At 52.2% G+C, this 18863-nt stretch overlaps 2 protein-coding genes across 2 annotated transcripts; one reads left to right on the top strand and one right to left on the bottom strand.

Moving 5' to 3' along the window:
* Window positions 1-8452: 8452 nt before the first annotated feature.
* Window positions 8453-14485, top strand: Mgtor (nuclear basket protein megator). The gene is made up of 8 exons (XM_029111442.1): window positions 8453-8560; window positions 8663-8985; window positions 9144-9523; window positions 9637-9776; window positions 9890-10072; window positions 10186-10591; window positions 10727-10934; window positions 11020-14485. Exons 1-8 carry the CDS (start codon window positions 8453-8455, stop codon window positions 14483-14485), a joined length of 5214 nt encoding a protein of 1737 aa, XP_028967275.1.
* A 498-nt stretch (window positions 14486-14983) lies between these two features.
* Prp3 (pre-mRNA processing factor 3) lies at window positions 14984-17463 on the bottom strand. Its single transcript, XM_003743200.1, has 7 exons — window positions 17140-17463; window positions 16880-17044; window positions 16599-16773; window positions 16243-16508; window positions 15625-16099; window positions 15285-15501; window positions 14984-15166 (listed from the first exon to the last, which is right to left on the bottom strand). The coding sequence occupies exons 1-7, from the start codon at window positions 17225-17227 to the stop codon at window positions 14984-14986; spliced, it is 1569 nt and encodes a 522-aa protein (XP_003743248.1). The 5' UTR covers window positions 17228-17463.
* Between the last annotated feature and the right edge of the window lie 1400 nt (window positions 17464-18863).

Consider the following 18863-nt stretch of genomic DNA (forward strand, 5'->3'; position numbering starts at 1 on the left):
AGTCCTGACTCGATCGACTAGCGCTCTTTCGGTAGAACGTCACGTGGTCATGTTGGTATCCTGGGTCTCGAGCCCCACGGAGCCCCTTGCCGAACACCGACAGATTTCCGATTGCCCGGGTAACTGGGGTGAAAGAGCCGAAACCACCGCTGACCGAAGGAGGGAGTTCGCTTGCGGTACGTATTCTGAGTTGGCCGTGGCGAGGCCGGGGAAACTATGACGCTGAGAGACTGGGATAGTGAATCTGGGGTAGAGCGAGGCTCTGCCAGTATCGTGCGACCGTTAAGGATATAACCAATAAAACAGGAAGAAAATGGCTTTTTTGGATGCAAATAAACCATTGTCATGGAAAGTGGGAACGATGAAGACGACGGTGCCAGGACAACAATATCACGGAAGGAGAGAGGTAGAGAGAACGAGACGAGTGAGACAGGATAATGGCTGTTGACAGCCGAGCCGGGTCGAGTCAACGAGGATACTTCTTCGGGGCGCTTTGGTCTTCCGAGAAGAGAGGAGGCCCTCCTGGTTTGTCCTCCTCGACGAGAGACGAAGTCGCGGCAACAGCCAAGGCAACATCATTCTCAGATCCCTCAGGGACGGAATTACAAACTAAAAGACGCAACTGTGATATCCGCTGGCCGCAGACCACCACCCATCGATGGAGCGGTTCAGCACGGAACGATTTCATTCATCCTCCTACGGATCGGCTCGGCGAAACGACCTGGTGCCAAAACGCTGCACTTTTGGTGGTCGGTATCGAGAGCTCGTGACGAAATGTCGCGTTGGACGCCCGGTGTCTGAACGAAGTAGTTTCGAGTGCAGGGAATGGCTTGCTCACTCGTCGCTTCACTCGCTTGATCTGATTCGTTTCAGGATTTTCGCAGTGGAGGGGTAACGAATTTGCTTAACGAACGACTACTCAGGAAAGCTTTTGAAATCAAATGCAACGAATTGCACTTCTTTCGTCCCCTTCTCCGGTGTCCCAGTCGACCCGGCGGTCGATTCCGCTGTTCACTCGATGACTGACTCGCTTGCTTGCTTTCCCGCTGGACTCGCACGCATAAATCGCGCCGTCGATGTCGCAGACATCGAATCAATGCATATGATGAGCATGAATACGAGTGTCGAGGTAGCCATCGGTGTCTGTGGGAAGTCAGCGATTCTGCACGCGTAGAAGAGAGCGAAAGATCCGGGCAAATTGTCACTCGAATGATTTTGAAGACGTTTCCACGTCAAAAGCTATTCCACCTACATTTTTTACTCATCGAATCATCGATGATCTACGATGTGTCTTCATGGAGTTCAAGGATCTCGTCCTTCGAATCTTCGCTTCAAGCGGTTCAGAAAATGTTCTGCGAGACTCTTCCCGTGATCGGTGGCGTAGCTCGGCATATTTTATCGCCTCTCAGCCAGAGCGGTGGAGACGATGCCATCGGAAGCAACTTCAGAGTTTCTTGTCGGATCCCCGTCAATGCCGCTCGCGAGCGATTCTCCGTGCACTTCATGAAGGGACGCTGTTGGATGGATCTTGAATGGGTGGGTGCATAACGATGAGCTTACTCAGCTGAGGGAGGTCATATATAACATACTTATTATAAGACGACATCTTCATCAACATCATCATCGTCGTCGTCGTACACTCATCGACCCCGGTGCGCTACAACGAGAAGTACCACAAAGGCCCGAGAGCTTTTCGGATACTCCATCGCTCGCACGGTCAAACCGAACATTTTCGCTATCGTCGTGCAGTACGGCGCAACTCACAGACTGAAAGAAAACCGTAGTCAGCTGTGCGGTTGTCCAACGGGCTTTGCCCCAAAATTTTTGCGGAACGTGCAAGGACTGGATTCGGTCTCTATGTCCGAAGAACTTTAACGAGAACAGACCACAGCGAGTGCTCTTGGAACAGATCACCAAATCCGCTGATGATGACGATGGAATCTCGGAGTACCTGTCAAACAGGCCATTTCTATCTCTTTTTTAGCGGCGGATTTCGAGCGCTCTCTCGCGTGTCGGTCCATCAACATTGAGACTTCGCTGAACAGAGGGGAGAGTGTTTCCGGAGAATGGAGACAGCTCACTTGTGCTGTGCAGATCAGATTTGACAGGGATCACGCACTACGATCTTCTTCTCCTCCCTCTTCGCCACGGTGAATGCATACGCGAAGTTGATCTTCAACAACAAAAACAACAAGTCGGAGCCGCGGATTAGAACGCCTCAGGTAAGGCTTCGGGGCCGCTACAAGATGATCGATTCCGAGAGTTTATTAAGGCTTCCTATTCGATGCTTCGCACATACATATGTATATATGTTTCAGAACCTAGATCAGCCGAGACAGTTGGTGCTGACGGACTCTACAATAGGGACTTCGTGCCTTGATGTAGCTTTCACAGCATAAGGGGGTGGTAAGACGGGTTGTTGACTTCGGCCAACCAAAATTTTCTGTTCTAGGACAAGGAGCTCTCGGATTCGATTTGGATCGGTCGAGATCTCGGAAATAGGCTTCGAGTCAGGATCTTATCCCGCTCCCTTGTCTGCTGGCCCTGTCGTGTTCGCTCGTAAGTGAAGTCTGGTGATAAAGGTCTACTAGGGCTGCGAGATGCGTGTGGTCCTTTTTTTTGAGCCGCGCATTGTGATTCTATTCGAATGTTTCTCATCTGACTCCTCTAGCTCGGTTGCCATGTGTGTGTATATGAATAGTCAGAAGTCCAGGAGAAGCCATAGGCATTGATGGCGTTTATTCGTCTGCCCAGTAGGTAGCTAGCTAGCTAGCTCGCTCGTTCGTTCACGGATAAGCGGATTAATGTGTCAAAATAGCACAACGACTTCGAGCTGAGACCAGAGAAAGGAAAGCCATGCATACTGTTTAACTGACGAGGTGACTGCGACCACTTGAGTTTTGAGAGCTCTCGATCCGAGAAGCATTGAACTTCTCATAACAATGCAGGAGCGTGCTCATTCAATCCTGGACTTGGAGCGACAACAGAAGCAGAAACACCAACAACGACGAGAAATGAAGCGGAAAGACTCTCTTAAATGTACGAGCAGATTGTACCGTTCTGCTGCATTAGGAATTATGCCCCGAGATAAGAAATGCTCAAAGGCGGAGCTTTGCTAATAATGAGAATTTCTTCGTGCAAGGCGTTGATTACTAAATTCATTGATTCATCTTCCCAGCGCAATCAATTCAACAATTTCAACCGCTCGTTGTATCACTTCACCTGGAGCCGTTCCGCGGAGAGCAATACGGCAATACATTGCATCAGGAAAGAAATACGTCAGTGGCGTACAGTCTACATGCGCAGTCGGAATCCGGACTGGGTACTCAAGAGCTCGGTTCTAATTGCGATCGAACATCCGAAAACTCGCTCAAGAATAGGCTCCGAGAGCATTCGCAGCCATTCCAGTTAGGATTTGGCGCGGTTTGAATGAGTTCAATGCGACTCGATTGTAATCCTGATCTTATCGTGCGCTTAGCTCTAGATTCAACGACGATCGTGGGATCTGCCTCGATTCTCAGGTGGCGTTCTGGTGCTGGTTGCTGACTGACTGAATCAGGGGGGAAGAAGCTCACAGAGACGATCGGGAATGTTAGACGAGCGGGCACAGGAGTGTGGAACTAATCCGCTGGCGCTGTTCAGGAGTTGTTTCTCAATCTGAGTGAGTGATGCAGGGAAGAGAAACACGAATCGAGCGAAGGTACTCCACTCGAATCAAGCTGTCCCAAGCGCTCTCGCTTTGTCCCCGGAGTCGAGACGATGTGAAGCGGGCACCACCACGACTTTTGGCGACCAGTTTTCGTAGATTCTCTGGTCGACAGCCAGACTCCGCTAGATCGGAGGCCGTAAAGTGCGTGACGACGTTCCTGCAGAGAAATCCTTGTGCGGAGACACCGATGAAAATTCGTCGATTTGAGCATTCAGGACACTTCAGCGAAAGGGAATCTCGACCGTGATCCGGGTGGATCAACGGCTGGGCACAAGCTCTTGCGACTCGTGCGCCTCGTTGCACCCTGCCATAATAAAACACCCTGTTGAAACATTTCAGCAAGATTGTCTTATCGGGATTTATCTTGTAACGGGATCAGATAACACAGCTGGGATTAGTAGCGATGCGAGATCCTGGTGTGGCAGAGATAGTGCCGGTGGTCGGTCCACCTTTTATTAAAGATTAAAGGGAGTGTAATTAAGATAAACTAAAAGGGCTGGAGGGAGCTACGCAAGCGCTCGGGCATGTTGGGGAGTCTGACTGAACTCCTCCTCGTGTGTCGACAGGCGTATTCGGTTACAGCTAAGTGTACTCGCTCGCTCGCTGGATAGGCGCTACAGGCAAAGCATAAGGTAGTCTGGCAAACGGTCGACTACATAGGTAGATAGATAGACACGCATGCATGCTTGCACGCTGGGGAACTGAGCAGCGGTGCCAATTTGCATGTTAACAGAGAAGAAAGCTCCGCTAGGCGATAAGCTGCATTTCAAGTGCGGGAGGACGAGCGGACGAGCGCAGCTCAGCCAAAAGCCTCCTCGCCCTCGCTCATCACATAGTTTTACTGCAATTACCACGGTCGGAACTTTGACCCCACGTCGTGCAAAAGAGAGTTTGCAGACTCAGAATAGCGCGCTGAGATAAATCGGCATCCAACTAGTGTCGACGAAAAAAAATTGAGCGTTCCACCCTGAAGTTGTGTTATCGTGGAGGAGGGCCGCCAGACGCTCCCCGTGACGTAATGTTGGAGACGACGAAAACCGCCGCTTGCCGGAATCTGCGGGAAGGCAGACTACCGATGATTCGGAGCTTCTCTCGCGATTGGAGCTGCATCGAGTCATTCGCCATTACGCAATCGCAATCCGACCCAAAAGACGAGGATTCGGCGGCGAACGCTCACGTCTACCTCGAGTCGGCAGTGGTTCCCCTCTTCTTGGCTCACTTCCTCCGTTCCTGCCTCGAAATTAAGTGTGATGTACTTACTTACTCAGTCAGTCAGTCTCTTGTGCCCACCCGCTCACTCACTTAGAGGGGACCGAGTAACACTCAGTCCCCATGGCAACGTTTGAGGCGGGCCAATGAATCGTGGAGACACCGCCCACGGGGGGCGCTCGTACACAGACCCGCTTATACTCGCACATACCCTCCGCTCAAAGCCTCACTGGTTTCTCCTCGCCCGTTCGCTTACCCGTCTCCTCGCTCGCTCGCTCACTTACGAGAGATATGGGGGCAAACGATGCTGCCGGATTTCGGTAAATACATGTGGAAGTGGAAGAGATGGAGTGATGGCGGCTAATAGATGGGTCGAGCAGGAACCCCCGCGAGGGGGGGAGGGGCGATTCGCCGTCCGATGATGAACCCGATGCTCATCGGTGAAGATTGCGGGACTCGTGATCGTTTCCTCTCATGTAGATCCCGGGTGCTTTTGCCAGGGATGTTATCCTTCGGAAGCGAATTCGCTCGACATGGTCCTGAAAGAATCGAGTCCGAACCGATATCAGCGAATGGGAGACATTGCGAGCACCGAGAAGAATCTCTCGTCCCACAACCGGGGTCAAGTCGAACCCCCTCAATGGAAGGAATCGACGCGACCACGAGCTTGTGCGTTGGGCCCTGCGTCACCCGGAAAGAACCCGACGCCTTTTGAACGTTCGATGCCTCCCACGAGTGAGCTACCAGGAAGAACCTTCCTCCATCCTGCGGATAGATTCCATTAGAGGAAAATCCAGATTTGATCCAAGGCATTGCCAGAGAACCGGAATGACGACCGCACCTACTCGCACTAAGTAAGGCGAACGGCGGAATCCGCAGAGTCTGCCCGTGTTGGGAATACAAAAACTTTCGACTCCCGTCCTGCGCAAAAGAATTCTCTGCCAGTTCCTTCGCCGGTCGGTCGATCCGAACCAAGATCCAGAATATTCATCCCATCCTTGTGGGACTGGAAGGACTTCAAAATCTCTAGCTTTGCTATTCTGGGAGAAATTCAGTGCTTCGAACCGGAACTTTCGCGTCAATGGTATGAGGACTCGTGAACTGATCTCACAATCAAATTCGTCAAATCTTCCAGCAACACGGAAAATATTCGCTTTGGCGAACATCCGTCGCAGCATACGACTTGTGCTCCTTCGATTTGAGGTGTTGATACGTTGTACCCGATCAGATTTTTTCCCAATGATATCGGCAGTCCAATAGATCGAAGCAATTTGCAACAAGGATTGCTCCGTTAGAAGCCTTCCGGGCTGTCTCACGGACGTAGGAGGGGGCGTTGGCGTGGAACGGCTCCGATAGGTGCTACGGTGAGGTGTCTCTTGCTAGGCCAATGCTTCACATCGTCCTAGCTGGAGGGATTAGAAAGCAGCGGAGTTCGTTTTCCGCCCTATCAATTTATCGCAGCAGCGTTGCCAATGTAGTTGGTGATGTGCGGCAGTATTTCGTCGACTAGCTGTATGGATTTGTGAATTGGTGTACTCCTCCACATCATTGCCCCTGTTGCCTGCAGCGAGAGCTTCCCGATCTTCCATGCCCTCGTTCTGGGATTGGGACTCTCTCGAAATTCCGAAACATAGCCTGCATGAGTCTTATGATCGCTGTGGCGTAGTGATTCATGTGGATACGATTGATACGGACAGATTGTTGTGATACAACATATATCTTTGACTTCCAGAGTGCCGACTGCATTTCAGTTGGTCCGTGCAGGCTGAGTTAATCATTCTCATATCCCTGTTCTCCGGAGTCGGGACCTCCTCGAAGCTTGTATTGTAGCTCGTGCCATAAGTTGGTAGCAAGTAATTTTTTTTGTGAATTCATAATGGCAGAAAGAATACTAGCCCTCGTCCGGTGAGGAGCTAGTCCCCCGTCTCTGCTAGGATCGCGATATGGGAGTCAAACTTCTCATTGTCTGGAGCGTGAGTCCTTACATATGTACGACTCGCAACATTCGATTGCTGGGCATGAGCACGATTGGTTATGCATCGAGCAGTTGCGTCGATGGGCGGTTATCCCCGAGCGACTGAGCTTTGGACTCTTCCGGCAGGATTACACAAATTCGGTCTTGACGTGATTAGGTGTAAGTCCGTTCCCAGTCATCCACTCACTCAGTACGAGCATCCAGGCGCGAGCTACCGGCAAGGCAGCTCGCCCGCCGTGCTCCATCAAAAATCACCGTGACACTAGCTCGGCTTCTAGAGATTGTACCGGACCTCGAGTAGCTGATCCCGATATTTCACGCTAGTTTCTCGCCAATTACTCACGGATTTCTGGAGATCCGTTCTGGGAGCTCATGTCTAGCAATCAGGCAGTCGCCTCTGACTTGAAGTTCCTGACTCGGAGACGGTGAACTGCCTGGATGATGGGAAACAACCGGCCTAATATCGGCCATCAGTGAGTCGGAATTCGGCTCCGCTGAGATTCATGGTCTTTCCGTTTGTTCACGTGGCTCATCGGATGGAAGTTAATGGAAGTTATCATCGGAAGTTAATGTCAGAACAGTCGCCCGTGATCTTCCCAAGATGTGGCTGTCCGCTTTCACGGGATGAATGCTCGAGGAACGAATGAAGAATACTCCGCCGATGGGACTTCATGGCCGTATGCCATTTCTGGGTGAAATATCCCCCACTCGGAACGCGGCTTACAAGAATCGGATGCCTCACGGAGTGTTCCTCCGGGAATCGGACTTCAGAGAATACACTCAAAATATATAACTATGTTATGCTCTCAAAATCGTGGATCAGGTATAGAGATTGGGCCTCTCCGCGCGCACCGACTGTCGGAACTCGACCGTCAAGCGTATGCAAGTTGAAGCTGCAGCAAAACTCCAGTTGACTTCGGGCCGCAGAATCCAAAGTTTGATCTGGAACCCGGACTTCCTCCCAGAACAGCCTGAAGGACTGCGGGAAGGAACCCTCAAATAAATTCAGCTCAGAGGGTTGTCCATTCCGTGAAAGCTAGATCATATCGGGCCCTCGATCAAACTGAGTTACTTTGATTCGGATTGCCATAATCGAATGAACTGGCGCCGCGACGTGCCGCTGATTTTTCGGAAAAGCCGAGCGCTCCCTGCCAGCGTCTGTACGCTTTCGTATGAACTTTCCACTCAGCAGTTCTTAACTTCGCAGCCGAGCAGTGCCGCGTCGATCGGTCGCGAGTGCTGCATTATTGTAAGCCGATGCTCGATGAACTTCCATTTCGCATTCACCCGTATCTCGCAATCTCGAAGATAGGAATCCGCTCCGAGGCTTCGCGTAAGCCTTCCGCTTGGTCCACGGAGGTATCCGGAGATTCGGCGCCAAATTTGATATCGTCTGCTCTTGTGTTTATCTTTGGCCGCATGTGGATGTTGTTGCTAAACGATCGAGGATCTCGATACAGAAGAGCCGGCAACGTTAGACAGTTTGTGTTTTAATGAGAAAGCCGGTCAGCACCTCTTTTTATCCGTAAACTGGATCTGAGCGGCTATCGAATCGGACTATGGAAGCGATTTTAGGCCCGGACCTGTGGTCTCTCTTACCCTTGGATTTGCAACCACAAGTCGAGCAGGCTTGGCAGAATCACGAGCTGGAAGTTCAAGCTATCCAGGTGAGGCTCGAGGAGCATCCGAAGAAAAATAATTCCCCGCCACTACGCTCTCGGGGAAGGCGTCGAGGACTAAACCCTAATTCCTTCCGTCATATTTTCCAGAGCGGTGAACGTTTCCAGACAGAAACCTTGCTCAACGATGCGGCAACGTCAGTCTCCGAAGCAGAAGAGAAGCTCGCCAAGCTCCAAGAGGATTATAACGCCGTCCAAGCTCAGTTCAGTCAGAGCAAACAGCAGCTGACCGACATCCAGAACACCAAGGCTCAACTCGAAGCCGAACTCCAGCTCAGTCGGGAAGAGGTGAAAACTCTGAGGAGTTTCAACGAGAAGTACGAACAACGTCTGAAGGATCTCGAGGAGGAATACCGCAAGTATCAGGAGGATGCCGCGGAGAGATCCCGCCGAGAGAAGGAGGCCGCGGAGAGGTTAGTTTTGTGTCGTGTATTTCCGGGAGTATTCTCTTGCAACACAGAACGGGGCTGCCTGTGAATCCAGGCTCCGAGTAATTTTAGCCCGCTCCAGGAGCGAACAGCTCCAACGAATCTCCAGGAATGGGAGGATCTGAGCTGGTGATTCTTTCCAGCGCTCATGAGTCCTCTCTGACGGTGGTGACATTGCAACACAAGAGCGCGAGTCTCGAGGCGGCCAACGAATTGTTGAGTAAGCGTGTCGATCAGCTGCAGAGTGAACTGGAAGGGGCTCAAGATGCATGCGCGAAGTTGCGACGAGAGAAGTATCAAGAAGTTGCCGCGCTGCAATCGGCAAAAGAGGATCTTCAAGACTCGCTCTCGCAGACTACTCTCCAGCTCGAGAAACTCAGGGAGGATCTATCCGCCGAACGGAAAAACGTCCAAGACATCGTGCAGGAGAAGCGCAAGGTCGAGGAAGATATATCGAAGATCGAGTCTCAGTGGGAAGCCGAACTCCGGGCTCAGAAACGTCTCACCGACACTTACAAAATTGGTGAGTCGGCGGATGCACGCTGAACTCTGACGTCCGATCGCATCGTCTATCCCGAAATCCGACTCTCTCGCTAATCGCGAGATCCTATAATTTGAAGTATTCGCCGATTCCAGGTGAGGAGAAGTACAAGATCAAGATCGAGAAACTCCTCGCAGCGACGAACGAGCTCCAGCGACAGAACGAGACAGCAGGCAATCAGAAACAAGAGATCGAACTCGAAGTCGCAAAACTGCGTGCAGCCCTCACAGAGAAGGTACGCACTTCAGGAATGGATAAAGTGAATTCGAAATGCATGATCGCCTTTCGCCTTCGGATTCCTCGCTCAAAGAGAGACTTGACAGATTGATCCTGACTTTTCCAACGCAGGAAAAAGAAGCTGAGACGTTGAAGACACAGTTGACAGAGACCCGGGAGCTGGTCGCAACTCCGGGAGAAGAGCGCGATCCTCTGGTTGCGCTTCAGGAGAGAAGTGACATCGATAGCCGGGTGGCCGCTCTGCAGAAAGACAATGCCATGCTCAATCACACCGTTCGGAAGCTAACGAAAGAGGTCTGTGTATCGGATGAGCGCACTTTCAGGGCATGGCCAGATTGACGGGGAGCCTGATTTCGCGGGGAGTGCTCCGAGCTCTCCTTTTCCTAATCTGGAAGAGCTTTTCCCAGATGGAGGCTGTCGCTGAGAACATCATACACCAAGACACCGCTTTCAAACGGATGATCGGCGACAAAGAGAAATTAGAGAAGCAAATGACCATCCTGAACGCCGAACGGGACCGTCTGCTCGAGGAACGGGACGCTGCCGTTCGTGAATCGACGAAACATCGTGTCATAGCTGAACGTGTCGAGAAACACAACCGTGACCTGAGCAGACAGGTGCAATGTCTCATGGCGCAGGTGGAGAATCGATTCGACACCGACGCGCGCGACATCCAAGAATTCAGCGTTACTGATGTCATCAGCAATCGCCTGGTGACTTTCACCTCCATTCGAGAACTGCAGGAGCGGAATGCAGAGCTACTCAGTGCTGTCAGGGAACTCGAGAGTATCGTTGAGGAGCGCGAAAATGAAGGTGAGCGAATGGGTTTGCCTTTCGGGTACGAGAAGGAGTCTCGCACCGTCTATCATCAAGGTGCCGCGTAATATTCTCCGCCTTTCTGGAGGGACCGAAAACGTTGGATTCCTACGAATCTCGAATTCATTCCAGATAAGCGTTCGCTCGAACTGGAGGGTCTGGTGACCCAGCTCCAGAGAGAAGTCAAACAGCTATTGGACGAGAGAGACTGTCAGGTCGAAATGGTTGCCGCCATCCGGGGTCAGAACGTCGCTCAGAAAGAACGTGACGAGAGCGACACACGTGATAGGAGAGACATCGACAGCTTCGTTCAAGAATTCGAGAAGATGCGCGGTGAAAAGTGAGCCTCATTCTCTGATTCGTTGCATGAGTCTCCAGCGGGAAAAAAACCTTTTCGACTACGAATTCTCAATCGATTGATCTCGAAAAATTCTCCTCCTCAGGGATCAGAAGATCTCGTCGCTGGAGGCGAAGCTCGAGGAGCTACAGAACCAAATCTGTCAGAAGAAGACCGAAATCGCGGGTTTGAAAGCTCAGCTTGAGAGCTCGCGTCTCAACTACCGCCAGCTGGAAAGTCAACTGAAAACAACTCAAGTAGAGACGGAATCGCTCCGAAAACGGAATGCGTCGTTGCTCGCAAACGTCGAATCGCAGGAACGCATCGCTCGCGACCTGCAGGACTACATCAACAACAGAGACTCGAAGATCGAGAGTCTTGAAACGCGTCTCCTCAACGTCCAGAGCGAACTCCATTCGAGCAAATCGCAGTACCAGTCGATCAGCGCCGAGTACACCGATCTATTGAATAAGTCCATGAAGCAGGCCCATATCATTGTCGAGCTCCAGGATGTCAAGAAACAATTGGGCAAGATGGAGGAAACATTCCAGAGGCGACGCCAAGAAGAGGTTGAAGCCAAAGAAAAACTGCTCGAGGAGGCTCGGAAGGAGATAGACAAACTCAAGGACAAACTGAGCAAAGCCGAAGCGGACCTGGTTGACGCTAAAAAGAGTCCGGCTTCGAGTGCGCCGCCCAAGAGCACACCCACCGTCGCAGCCTCGTCAGGAAACTTGTGTTGTGTATCGTACAAGGATCAATTGACCAAATACCAAGTGCTCACCAAAGCCCTCGAACAGCAAGTGAACGCAGAGAAAGAGAGCAACGCCCGTACGCAGAAAATGCTCAAGGAGCTGAAGACGTGCTTGAAAGAAGCCAAAGACGCGAATGCCGCCAACCAGGAGCGATTGAATTCACAGCTGAACCAGGCCCTCGAGGGAAGTACGCGACTCCAAGCTCAAAAGGAATTGGCCGAAGAGAAATTGGCCAAGATGACAGATGAGTTGTCTGCTACTAGGGCGTTCCTCAAAGAGACCGAGTCCCAATTAACCGAAGTCCGTCTGTTGCTAGAATCGAGTACCAATCAAGATACCATTCGGAAATTGGAATCGGAGCTAGCGGAGAGCCGCGCCTGCTTCGAGAAAGAGTTGATGGCGCATGCGAAGCAGGTGGAAGAAACCGCTAATCTGAGAGCTCGTCTCGAAACAGCCGAACGACAGCGGGACGAAGCCCGTGGCATCGCAACCGCGGGCCAAACGAGATCGGAACAGGAGGAGAACGCGCTCCGACAACAAGTGGGTCGACTCCAGCAGGAAATCAAGGATCTCAACGATCGTCTTCAGGAGCACCGCACCAAATACGACGAGCTCCTCGATCGTCTGGGACCGGCCGAGGCGACGAGTTTCGTTCTCGCGAACGATATTGAGAAAGAAGAGCTCACGTCCGTGATCGAGTTCCTACGGCAGGAACAGAAGCTCAAGTCGGCGGAGTTGGATTCGCTCATGGCTGAGAACGGAAAACTCAAACTGAAGCTGGACCGAGCCGAATCCGAGCTGAAGAGAGCGCAGGAGGTCCAGAGTAGCCAGAGCGATGAGAGTGTTTTCCTCACGCAGGAAAAGCATGCGGAACTCTTGAGAAAAGTCGAACTCTGTCAGGTGTATCAGGAGAGCAACCGGATGCTCCGCCAAGAGCTCGAGGCCGCCAGATCGGGCGAAGTCAGCGCTGAAGTGGATGAGACCTTGCAGAAGGAGAACGAAATCCTGAAGAAAGAAGTCAAGTCGTGGCAACAGAGACTCCAGAAAGCAACACAACAGCCCGTACAATCGAACCAGTTGAAGGAGCTCGAGGAGAAGTTGAAGAAAGCCGAGACGGATCTCGCGAAACTCACTGAAGAGAAAGGCACCGTCGATAAGGAACTGAAGAAGAGTACCGAAATGATCGAAGGATTAAGAAAGCTCGGCCGTAAGTACAAACAGATGGCGACCGATAAAGAGCAAGCCGTAACGGTCAAAGACGCGGAGCTAGATAAGACTCGGACGTCGATCAGCGAACTCCAGCAGCGGCTTGACGCTGAAAAAGCGAAACTCGACGGTTTGAACCGGGAACACCAACTCCGTGAGAACACAATCAAGAGCCAATTCGAGGCCAAATGGAAGAAGCAAGAAGAGGAGCTGAAGACCTTGCGAGAGCAACTCCACGAGCCAAGTGAATCGCCTGGCGAGCAGCCGTCGTCATCGGTACAGCCTGTAACTCCGACAGAAGCCGTGCTTAATCCCCCACAAAGTCAACAACAGCCTACCGTTGTCCAGCAGCTACCTCAACAGCAGTCGTCCCTGCTCCCCAGTCCAACTCAGCAGCAAATCACTCCGCAACCTCAGATCGTGCCTCAGCCACAGCAGCAGCAGCAGCTCCAGCCTCCGCCCCAGCTGCAGCAGCCCACGCCGACCCAACAAGCTTCTGTCGTCGCGCAACCTCAGCAACAAATCGGAGCCGCCGCCGTGATGGTGCGTGCGGTTCCTCAACCTCCGACGGCATCGATCCGCCCAATGGCTGCGAGGCCCAGGCAGGAACCACCTCGCGTGGAAGTACACCCAATCCAGGAAGATACTCAGAATCAAGTCGGATCTCAAGTTCCACAGGTGGCCTCAGGATCTCAGGGCCTTTCGGCTGGGGCTCCGAGTCTCGCATCAGGCAGCAACGCTCCCCAGGTCCCCGCAGCGAGCCAAAATACGAACGTTGTTCCCTCATCATCGCAAGCCGCCGGTCCCAGTCAAGGCTCCGGTTCGACCCAAGGATTCGTCGGTGGAGCCCCGGGTCCCAGCGGAACCCAGGGAGGCATCAAACGAGCTCAAACCGTGCCTACCGACTCTACGGATGACGATACGTCAGAAGCTAAGAGAGCTAGAACCGAGGCGTTCCTATCGGATCCACAGGAGGTTGCCGCGGCTCTATTGGCCGAGGAGGAGGCCGCCGAGGAGCAAGTGCCCCAGGAAGAAGCGATTGAGGCCGACGCACCTGAGGAGGATCTCGTTCTCGAACTGGCCAACGACGACGGGGCTGGGGATCAGCAGGCACTCGTTGAACAGCAGGGATTACCTCTAGCGACTCTGAGCAATCCAGGAGCTGACGATGGCATTGTGCCTTGTACCCCCACCCTGGTTTCTGGTGAGGACGGAGCCGCTTCTTCGTTCGTCTTCCAAACCACGGCTTCGTCATTCACGCCGAGCACCGCCGAGCCTCAGAGCAATCAGGAACCGTCAATGGAGACTCAACAGGAGAGTAATCAAGAGGTGCGGAATGTACCGACCAATCCTCAGCAGAATATTCCTGCGGGAGGCTCGTCCGAAGCGCCTCAGGACGCCGAGGAAGAGCAGCCATCTGCGGATAACCCCGCCCCACCCGCAGAGAGCCAGAACCGCCCGCGGCGAATCACATGGCAACATGCGGGAATTCCTCACATGCAGGGAGGTCATCCGCCTCCGCGAGGTCGTGGAGGCCCAGGACGCGGAATGAGACGTCCTCCCATGCGCAACAACAATGTCTGGCGTCGGAACTAGATATTTCTTCTGCGTTGACGACTTATCGCGGTCCCAGACGATCGTTGCGGTACTAATCGTATCGTCCATTACGTACATCTAGATATTCTACTGTTCATCGCGCGAAAAACTTCCGCCAAGACCTCAGGGGCGTGGACTCTCCCGTAAGATTGTTCCGGATCCCCTTGTGAGCATACTTTACATTTGATGAAGGGACTGATGAATAGAAATATTTTTCATTTTAATAAAGCATCCGCCTCTGTGACTTGCTTGGCTCATCTCCGGGAAGAAACAATCACGTTTTCACGCTCCCCCGAAGAACTTAGTCGCTGCAGATGTTCGAGAAGTGTACAGAAATTCGTGAAATGTTCGATCTGCCCGAGTAATCGCAGAAGCGGATCAAAGTATAATTATCCTATGATCAATAATTGTCTCCATACTCGCACGGGTTTTCATTCTTGACAACTCTCCTCCCAAAAACAGAGGGAAGTCCGTATTTACAGTCACAGTGAATATCAATTAGTTCGTTTCTGCGAGAGCCAAAACTGTTGTGCTGAATCCGAGGTCCCAATACTGCTCCACAGAGTGCTTCTTGAACAGTTCCCGAGCCTGCATCTCGTTCTGAGCTGTTTTGACCTTTATCTCCCCGAAATTCCTATTCTTGACCGCACCCTCCCAAACCAGCACGCATTGATTCTCGACCTGCGAAAATAAATCATAATTTCATTCATCGCGATCCGCTGAGCAGTCTGGATAATTCTAACTCGAGGATCAGGGGCGAGCATGATGTACGGTGACAATGCGTTTGTACGTGTCTCACCTTCTCCCCCTGATCGGTTCCGTCCCTCGAAACCAGATCCTCGGACCATTTGATTCGACTCAGCATGACTTTCTTGAACTTGCTCTGCTGCTTGGGTCCACCTTCGACAATCACCAAATTCACATTTTTGAAGAGGAGGACGCAACCCGTCATGTGGAGCTGCTTCGCGTTTGTCTCGACCTTGAAACGCTTCGACTGCGATGCTAAACTCAACGTTCTGAAAATGCACGAAATCAGTCACCGAGTTCATAAGCTTGAGCGACGCTGCCGAACGACTCCCACCCAAGTCGCGCTATCGAGGCCTAAGTGGGACCTCAGACTTCGTGACGCATCTACTAACCGATAGAGAGCTACGTGTACCCCCAAGGAGGTGTCTTCCTGAATTTTCCGAGTTTTCTTCTCTTTTCTCTGTTCGTCGGTGAGCTTCCGGGCGGCGTTAGCCTCTTCGTGAGCTTTCTGTCGTTTCGCCATCTGTTGCCGCACATGCGCTTCGATTTTGGTGGGATCCTGCACCTGCTGCTGACCCAGTACCCGCATCATGTTCGACATTTTCACTTTCGGTTCCGGAGGCGGATCCAGACCGAGACGCACTCGCTCCATTTTATCTTTCTGAACCTCTCGTCGATTCTGTCGTCGCAGTTTCTTGCGTTCTTTCTTCGTCAGGAACACAGGCAGGACCACGGGCTTATTCGAGTCAGTAGGGGCTTTCATCTGTATCGGATGCTCGACGAGGTTCGTGATTCCGTGAACGTCGTCGATCTTGTCGAAGGATTCTACTAGAAGATTGTCCCACCATTCGATTTCTGGAGTTTCTCCTATGAGAAGAGAATGGCCGAGGGTTATTAGATCATCGGGATGCCAGTTCAAATATCGTCACGGTGCGAGTACACTACGACACCACGTATCCTGCGGCGAAGGGGGAAGGGGGGCCGGGGAGGCGGCACACCGCGATTCTCACCTTTGACGAATTCCTTCTTTGGGACGATGAGAGCTAACGTCGTGGCGCTTTGAATCCCGGTTCGCTTCGCTACGCTCGTAATGTCTGATTGTAGCTTCTCTAATTTTGCCTTCGCTCTCAGTTTGTCCGCCAGCTGTTCGTATTTTCCTTTTTCGACGAACTTGAATGCCTTTTTCGAACGGGCCGACGGCTTCAAGGCCAAGCGCTGGTCGAAGAAAGAAGAGTCCTGAGGTTCCTCTTTCACCGCCGAAGTTATTTGCTGGAACCTGCAAGAAACGTTTGAGCGACTGGGTCGGACAACGCGAAAAACCGCAGAGGCGGTCGAGTAGCCTGATATCCTTCCCGCGATAGCTTACTTTTCTTGTTTAATTTTTCGTATATTGGCCAGGGACGTAGGTTGAAATGACGGCAGCTTGACCTCTCTGCCCATCGCATCTCTGGTTTTCCCGTCAGCATCGAGAATGACCGGCGTTGGTCCCAGAGGTTGGGTGGGTTGACCAGGAGCGGAGGGGAGGCCCACCAAGCCGGGAACTGCGGACGGAGGTAAGAACACGCTTGACGCAATCGAGTCATGAGGCAGGAAAGATTTCCGGGCCGGTGAGATTGAACATTACATGTTAGGCATCTGAAGGTTTACCTTTGATCGCTGCCCGAGCTTCGATTTGAGCTTTGAGTTGCTCGATACGACTCGAGGCACCGGAAGAGGTTTGAACGGAAGGACTGGGGACATGAGTCTTGTTTTGTGTCTCTAACAATTGCTTCTTCTTCAGCTCGATTTGTTTCTTAGCGTTCTCCATCATGGCTGGAAGGAAAATGGGGGGAAACCATGACTCCGAGCCTATGACTCGCCGGCTAGAATTTCATCGAGGGCATCAATGGCGCCCAGGCCGTGCTTACCTTTGATATCCAAGGCTGGGCTCGGAGCACCCTCCTTCATGATTTTCGGAGCTATGGTCTCTTCCATGGTGGAAGATCTCCTTATCATATTGTTCTTATGCGGGGAGTATCGAGAGCAAATGAGATCCCGATGGAACAGATGTGCTGGGAAAAGAATGCAGACCCCTTACGGTAAACCGAATCTCTGGGGTTGCTTCGAAGCTCTCGCGGTCGTGCAGTGAGGTCACCGGCTGTTCCTACAACTTGCAACTCAGGTTCCGAGGTTGATTTGAGTGAAAACGTTATTATTCCAAAACGATAGCTTCACGATGTAAACAAAGCAATGTGTTTCAAGACAGCCATCGACATGGGGTGATGTCTAGGATGATGGCTCTGCCTGTGCCGCGCGCTTTATTCAAACCCGTCGGCGGGAAACCGGGGGGCCACCGTTCAGTCCTGCAGGTGACGACGTCGGTTCCAATTAAAACTCTAAAACTCCTCCGAATCGATACGTCACGCACGGCGTGTTCGAGCAGGAGCTAGCTCAAACGGGAACCTCACTGCGATTGAGATCGAAGCGTGTGACCATCCCCAGACTCCATCGCATTCAATGTGTAACGACTCATTTATTAGACGACATTGGTCACAAGACACACGATATTTTCGACCGCGAAACCAGAAGTCATAGCTTCGTGTCTTCCATCTACATGTAGGCTCCCGCTTTGATTCTGATCCCCAGGTACCTACCCATTCACTCCAGCTCTCCCTTTGCGTGACATTTCTATCGAATCAACTTGTCTGGAGCGCGGCCTCCAAGGGGGTGACGCTCCCGTTCGTCTCGGTAAAGGGGAGGAGGCTCGAGAGAATATACGGTAAGAGGAGGGTGAAGAGGACCACCCCGAGGACACATGAGAATAGCAGCGCGCTTTCCATGAGATAGCGGACTCGCATCTGCAAATGGTCCTGTTGAAGCGTGGAAAATTCTGTTGAATAACTCGGGTCGTGGAGGAAGGCGACGAACGGTTCCAATGATTCCCGGTCGTCTCCCGAGCCATGATGGCTGTCGGCGTCTTCCTGTGGCGTTTCTTCGGAAACGGGCGAACCGCTCGTCGGCGATGGCGACGCATCGAACATCGAGACTCCGAGAATCGGGTTTCGGATTAATGTATGCGAGCTTCGTTTTCTGCCTGGGGCGCGCCCGGTGGAATCACAACGTAGAGCTTTGACCTATGACGGCATCGTACTCGTCCTTTGAGCGAATATGCCCCCCTTTCAGGAGAAATTCGGCATATACGTGTAGGTATTTCGCTACGCACGAAGCAGATCAGGACTGGGCAGCATGTTCAGTTTCGCAATCTGCCTAGGCTCCCTTCCGGCATGGACCAGTCCGGCATGTGTGACATGGGAAAAAACGGACCAGATTCAATTTGGCGGGATGAGATGTTTCCAGGCCTCGTTCTACATCAAGGTTTCCCTCCCTCGCCAGCTGCTTAGTATTTACAATCCGAACACACGCATATAGATCAAGTGTAATACTTCTATAACTATTCTATTCCGAGGAGACGTTGGTGCCCAACGGATTCGGAGGCAGGCTCATTGTCCATCGATCGCACATACTGTCGCACGTTTTCACCCACAAACCCACTTTTGCCTGCGGGTTTCGCTGCTGAACAGCGACCCCGATCCGTCGCCGGGATCCTTGGAGTACATGACCTGTCTGTGGATCCTCCCTCGAGCATGGAGAT

Source organism: Galendromus occidentalis, unplaced genomic scaffold (genome assembly GCF_000255335.2).
Source record: "Galendromus occidentalis unplaced genomic scaffold, Mocc_1.1 scf7180000077440, whole genome shotgun sequence".
NCBI lineage: Eukaryota > Metazoa > Arthropoda > Arachnida > Mesostigmata > Phytoseiidae > Galendromus > Galendromus occidentalis.

Bases quoted from the DNA above. Each gene is read 5' to 3' on its own strand.
- Mgtor (XM_029111442.1), top strand. From the start codon at position 8,453: ATGGAAGCGATTTTAGGCCCGGACCTGTGGTCTCTCTTACCCTTGGAT. The intron at 8,986-9,143 runs GTTAGTTTTGTG...GATTCTTTCCAG, and splicing joins GAGAAGGAGGCCGCGGAGAG to CGCTCATGAGTCCTCTCTGA. The intron at 10,592-10,726 runs GTGAGCGAATGG...AATTCATTCCAG, and splicing joins TGAGGAGCGCGAAAATGAAG to ATAAGCGTTCGCTCGAACTG.
- Prp3 (XM_003743200.1), bottom strand. From the start codon at position 17,227: ATGATAAGGAGATCTTCCACCATGGAAGAGACCATAGCTCCGAAAATC. The intron at 15,502-15,624 runs GTTAGTAGATGC...GTGCATTTTCAG, and splicing joins GTACACGTAGCTCTCTATCG to AACGTTGAGTTTAGCATCGC. The intron at 15,167-15,284 runs GTGAGACACGTA...TTATTTTCGCAG, and splicing joins GAACCGATCAGGGGGAGAAG to GTCGAGAATCAATGCGTGCT.